The following is a 6,334-nucleotide window of genomic DNA, read 5'->3' on the forward strand; positions in this document are numbered from 1 at the left end:
AACTCTAGCCATGCTGGATCCAGGTTGTCCCGCACTCGCCTGTGAAGGGGGGACTTCGAGCTCGCCTGCGGAAGACCCTGCATGAAGCTTATCCGCGCTTGCCTGAAGATCTGGTCGTTGACCTCGCCTGCTAGCCTCGTCGACCTCGCCTAAAAATCCCGCTCGAGCTCGCTAGATCTCGGGCCCTCGCCTGCACCTTGTCGCCTCGACGATCTTGCCTGAAGCCCACCTCGCCTGAGGGAGCTCAACCTCGCCTGAGTCGTGGGGTTGCCTCGTCTGAATCTCGCCATCTGGACCTCGCCTGAAGTCGCTGACAGGTTTGGGTCTACACCCATTTTCCAACAATCTCCCACTTAGAGACCAAACCGTCATCAGTAAGCTCTCTTAACAAGCATCTTCTCCTGTGTGGCACCGCCCTCATCTCTTATGCATGAAGGCCAACTGAAGTTGCGCACAACTCCAGTTTTTGAATGATAATTTCTTTAGTCAACATGTCCGTAGGATTTTGGCTCCCCAAAATCTTCTCCAACTGTAACTTTCTATCCTCAATCATTGAGCGTATGAAGTGGTAACGTAACTCGATGTGCTTCCATTTAGCATGAAATACTAGGTTCTTGGCAAAGTGTATAGCACTCTGGCTATCACAATAAAGCACTTCGTTCCCCGCTTCAGACCCAACTTTTCCAGGCACCCGGTTAACCAAATCATTTCCTTGCTCGCCTCGGTCACTGCGAGATACTCTGCCTTAGTTGTGGACAACGTCACAATCTTCTGTAAACGTGAGACCCAGCTCACTGTTGTCGACCCTAAGTTATAAACATACCCGTGGTGCTTCGCTTCGTATCATAATCACTGGCGAAGTCCGCATTCACGTATCCTTGCAGTACCAACTCCTTTGGTGGCCTATGATAGATAGATTGTGACATTGTCCACAACTGAAGTAACACAATCTATCTATCAGATAAAGTGCAAAGACAAAATCATTGTTCATTATTATTTTAGTTAATTGCCCTTGTGAACAGGGACAGGTGTATCAAATTAACAGAATCAGATACTACTAATTTCAATTTTATTCCACAATTGTATCAAAATTGCATTAACAGATAGGACTAAATTTCAACATGTTATGTGGAGTATATGGAGTAATGCATAGAAGTAACACAATCTATCTATCAGATAAAGTGCAAAGACAAAATCATTGTTCATTATTATTTTAGTTAATTGCCCTTGTGAACAGGCACAGGCGTATCAAATTAACAGAATCAGATACTACTAAATTTCAACTTTATCCCACAAATGTATCAAAATTGCATTAACAGACAGTACTAAATTTCAACATGTTATGTGGAGTATATGGAGCCATGCATAGAAGTAACACAATCTATCTATCAGATAAAGTGCAAAGACAAAATCATTGTTCATTATTATTTTAGTTAATTGCCCTTGTGAACAGGCACAGGCGTATCAAATTAACAGAATCAGATACTACTAAATTTCAACTTTATCCCACAAATGTATCAAAATTGCATTAACAGACAGTACTAAATTTCAACATGTTATGTGGAGTATATGGAGCCATGCATAGAAGTAACACAATCTATCTATCAGATAAAGTGCAAAGACAAAATCATTGTTCATTATTATTTTAGTTAATTGCCCTTGTGAACAGGCACAGGCGTATCAAATTAACAGAATCAGATACTACTAAATTTCAACTTTATCCCACAAATGTATCAAAATTGCATTAACAGACAGTACTAAATTTCAACATGTTATGTGGAGTATATGGAGCCATGCATAGAAGTAACACAATCTATCTATCAGATAAAGTGCAAAGACAAAATCATTGTTCATAATTATTTTAGTTTTAACCGCAGACACACCCCCAATATAGTCAAGTAAACCTATTAAACTTATTTTTTAAAGCAAGAAATATATTTTGCAGCTGGATTTTGAGAATGGTGCTGAATAACTTCCCCTTATAAACAAACACAGATGTATCAAACTCACAAGTGCAAATACTAAAAAATTTCCATTAACTTGCTATGCCATGCGCAAGTGTAACCTAATGACCTTCACTTCTTTGACAGGAATATGAATGTTTTCAAATCTAGGTGTCATGCAGCAGCAGATTACAAATATCACAAATTGCAACAAAACTACCAAGGCAGTATAAATGCACCTGCAACATGTCAACCAACTCACACTGTCTACCTCTGCACGAAATTTACTCTCCAGCACAGACCACGGAGCCGTCATTAATCTAAAGCTTTCCCCCTTAGCATTTATAAGTATATACTCCCACTGCTCTCTCCCCTCTCCTCACACCACCCCCTCATCCCTTCCTTTTCCTGCTCTTAGCTCCGAGCTTGTTAACAATGGAGGCTAGAAGAGGAGGACAGGTCCTCATGATATCTTTCTTGTTAACGGTGTTATTCTCCCAGAGCCATGAGAGGGAGTTTGCCGATCAAAAGACCTACTACCCTCCTGATCCCCATTCTCTTAGCCGCCCTCCTCATTCCGTTCGCCCTCCCAAGCGTACGCGAACTTCTCCTTTCTCTTTCTTTATTTACTTACCTTCTTAGTCCAGAACTAACTGGTTTAAAAGCAAATAAAAAAAAACTGGTTTAATCTTGGTCCAGTGTTTACCAAAAGAATGAATTTTAGCCCAGACGCTACTTAATTACCCTCTCAATTTTTTTGTTATTGTGAGCGCAGATCACCACAGGACTCCAGCTTGCCCTCCTCCACCCCAAGGTGGGAGTGGATGCGGATGTACACCATCTCACGGAGGAGGTTCAGGCTCCAGCCCTGCAACGCACCCACCATCACCCAGTGGTGGTGGTGGTGGTTACTACGGAAACCCTCCTCCTTCGCCTATAGTGGAGCCCATCAGCCCTCCGACTCCAACGATTGTTCCGACTCCAGACACTCCGTCAATCTTGACACCGCCTTCACCTCCCTTGGTTCCTTCACCTCCTTTCATTCCCGTGGATCCTAACACTCCGCCGCTTACCCCAAGCACTCCTCCAGTGGATCCTAATAGTCCCCCATTCACCCCAGGAGGCACCCCAGGCACTTGCATGTAAGCTACTTCATATATTTCATATTACACACGTTAATTTAAGTTTTACATGTCAAACAGTCAAATAACCGTATATTCACATTAATTGAAAGACGCTAAATACGCATTCAAAAACACTCTTATTCTCCTAATGCACTTTTACTTCTAACGTTACCTATGTTATGGTGTTTTCAGTTTCTGGAGTTCGAACCCGACCTTAATATGGGGGATCTTTGGATACTGGGCAACAGTAGGCGGCCTCTTTGGTCCTGTAACCACTCTACCATTCAGTAGCAACCTTAGCGTGCAAGAGGCTCTGGCTAACACTCGCAATGATGGGTACGGTGCGCTTTACCGAGAAGCTACAGCTTCGTACCTCAACTCGTTGGTTAACAAGAACTTTCCGTTCACTACACCGGAAGTGAGACATGGCTTTGTTTCTTCGATGGTCTCTGAGAAGGCTGCAGCGAACCAGGCTCGCGTGTTCAAGCTCGCTAATGAGGGGAGATTCAAGAAGCACTAGATGATGATTGATGAATGTTCGATTAGGTGATGTTTATGTTAGGTTTTCAGTTGTTGTAGCTCGTTAAGGGGTCTAGTTTGTGTTTTAGGTTGGTTTTGCTGTTTCAGTTATTTGTCAAAACTAGAAAGTAGTGTGATTGTTGTCTGTGTGACTGGGTGTTTTTCTAAGATTTTTGGATATTCAGAAAATGTGTGCTAATGTCTGGATCAAATTATTCTCATAGTTTGGACTAAAAAGGATGAATTACAAAAACTCCATTCAAACATGACCCGCTTCCATAAATACCTCCTTCATGAATAAATGGCATTAGCAATGGAGCTGAAAAATTGTCAGCTTTGCTGTAGCTCTTCACATGCAAGTGTTGTTGTAAGTAAGCAATTACTCATTCTGCAGAAGCAGTGCTAACTTTTACAACCAAAATGGTCAAAGGTTACACAGGGTAAAAAATAAGTAAAATAGGCCTGTGGACATCAATTACTTGAAAAGAACATGCAGATGCTCGTTCTTTGACCCACGTTTGAATGGTATGAAAAATAAGAACTGCATTCACCTGGCGGTTCCTAGGACCTAAACTAATAACAATAATTAAATGAAACCATAGGCTCTAATTCAGGAGCGTCCTAAGTCATTGGATGACTTCAGGTCATCCCCTTGACCGTTAAGCCAATAGTTAAGGGGCTGTTTGGTTGGCCAAAAAGCAAAAGGTATGGATTATAGGAAACCTATTTTCTATAACTCCTTGTTTTTTCTTGTTTGGTTCACACCTTGAAACATCTTGAAATCAAGTAGAATGGCGACATGGCACCCTACCATTGTTTGATGTGACATACATTTAAAGAAACTCATTTCATGGGTTTTTGCATGGAAATAAGGGGAATCCACCAAAGATGATTTCCTCCCCCCTATTTCAATTTCTTTGGTTTTCAAGAAACCAATCCGAAAATGCAAAAGCTTGACAAAGGTTATCCAGATATTTAAAAAAAAAATCATAAAGCATCATATTCAAGCCATCACAAGTTCTACCAAAATATGTACCAACCTAAGAAACATGGATAGAGGCACTAAGACACGATAATTCGTTAGGATGAAGGAACAAAATAATGTATGATAACATCAATAACAATCACAAAGTGTTTTATCCCAAAATTTTAGGGTCAGTTATCTAAACCCTGCTTTTCGAATTAACAAAATAATGTATGGCACCCTACCATTGTTTGATGTGACATACATTTAAAAAAACTCATTTCATGGTTTTTCGCATGGAAATAAGGGGAATCCACCAAAGATGATTTCCTCCTCCCTATTTCAATTTCTTTGGTTTTCAAGAAACCAATCCGAACATGCGAAAGCTTGACAAGGGGTATCCAGAGCTTTTAAAAAAAATATCATAAAGCATCATACTCAAGCCATCACAAGTTCTACCAAAATATGTACCAACCTAAGAAGCATGGATAGAGGCACTAAGACACGATAATTCGTTAGGATGAAGGAACAAAATAATGTATGATAACATCAACAACAATCACAAAGCGTTTTATCCCAAAATTTTAGAGTCGGCTACCTAAACCCTGCTTTTCCACTCAGTTCTATTGAGGGCTATCTTCTCCACTAAGTTAATCATTTTTCGTATCTTTATTTACAACCTCACATTAATATATAATAGTAGAATATGAATAATAGAAAGAGAGTTCATGTACATGCAAACATAGACATGTTCATGCACCCAAAAGTCGAAGTCGTGATATTGTGTGTGTGTGTGTGTATATATATATATATATATATATAGAAAAACTTATGTCAACTTAAGTGGACCATCCACCAAAGTTTCTATACATCTTTATGTCTTTGTACAAGAAATAGGCCTTGACTCTTCAATTTCCCCTAAAGTAGCTCAATGTATCTGATGTTTCCAATCTAAACATTTTTAAACATATATCGTAGTTCTATACAAGCTAATATTTTGACATTTTCTGACTAAAAGTGTGTATAAATGAGGTAAATAAATAGGTCAAACATGTAAATAAGAAACTAATTCCACTAGACCATTTTCATGTAAAACCAGAAACTTCATAGATGCAAAACTTGATGCTTTTAAATATGAATAATATGCATAATACTTTGACGCATTTAAAATCAGAAATTTCATAGTTGAAAGACGAGCATACATTGTGAATCTGAGTATAAAGTTTCTGGTTTTTATGCTAAATATGCTTACAGTTACCCACTATATTAGTTCCTGAATATGCAGGATTGCTACACTTATCACTTGAAACTATTCTTGAATATACAGGGCACTGTTCTGGGAAGAAACAAAACTTCACCATCTGAACTTAACTATAGGTGGGTGCAACTAGAGGAGGTAGGCCAAATTGTAGAGAACCTTAATCATCTTCTTTAGAACTGAAAACATATTCATGTAATAATAGGTTACATTGATTACTTTTAACACACACGCGCTCGCGCACACATGGAACAGTGTCTGGCTTTATTAGCTGGTTTATGTTCACCCAGTAATTGAGCTCATTTTTAATTGGTGGAATTGGCTGCCCAGCCTAAACTTCAGCGAAATATGGCCCAACTAGTGATCAGGTTATGTGGATCCAAACTGACTTCAACTTGCTGAAGTGCAAATCAAGACGCAGCTGGCCCTATTATTTCCAGAATCGATCTATTGTAGGTTCTGTTAGATATAGGTGCCCTGCAGGCAATTATTGTATATTGTAACAGGACCTATATGTATATAACAT

The 6,334-nt window shown here is 39.5% G+C and overlaps 1 protein-coding gene across 1 annotated transcript; it reads left to right on the forward strand.

Moving 5' to 3' along the window:
- LOC109840949 (protodermal factor 1) lies at positions 2,302-3,798 on the forward strand. The gene is made up of 3 exons (XM_020409782.1): positions 2,302-2,538; positions 2,719-3,085; positions 3,260-3,798. Exons 1-3 carry the CDS (start codon positions 2,379-2,381, stop codon positions 3,585-3,587), a joined length of 855 nt encoding a protein of 284 aa, XP_020265371.1. The 5' UTR covers positions 2,302-2,378; the 3' UTR covers positions 3,588-3,798.

Source organism: Asparagus officinalis, chromosome 5 (genome assembly GCF_001876935.1).
Source record: "Asparagus officinalis chromosome 5, Aspof.V1, whole genome shotgun sequence".
Lineage (NCBI taxonomy): Eukaryota > Viridiplantae > Streptophyta > Magnoliopsida > Asparagales > Asparagaceae > Asparagus > Asparagus officinalis.

Excerpts from the sequence above, each read along its gene's own strand:
- LOC109840949 (XM_020409782.1), top strand. The coding sequence starts at position 2,379 with ATGGAGGCTAGAAGAGGAGGACAGGTCCTCATGATATCTTTCTTGTTA. Across the intron at positions 2,539-2,718 it reads TTCCGTTCGCCCTCCCAAGC|ATCACCACAGGACTCCAGCT; the intron begins GTACGCGAACTT and ends TTGTGAGCGCAG. Across the intron at positions 3,086-3,259 it reads GGCACCCCAGGCACTTGCAT|TTTCTGGAGTTCGAACCCGA; the intron begins GTAAGCTACTTC and ends TGGTGTTTTCAG.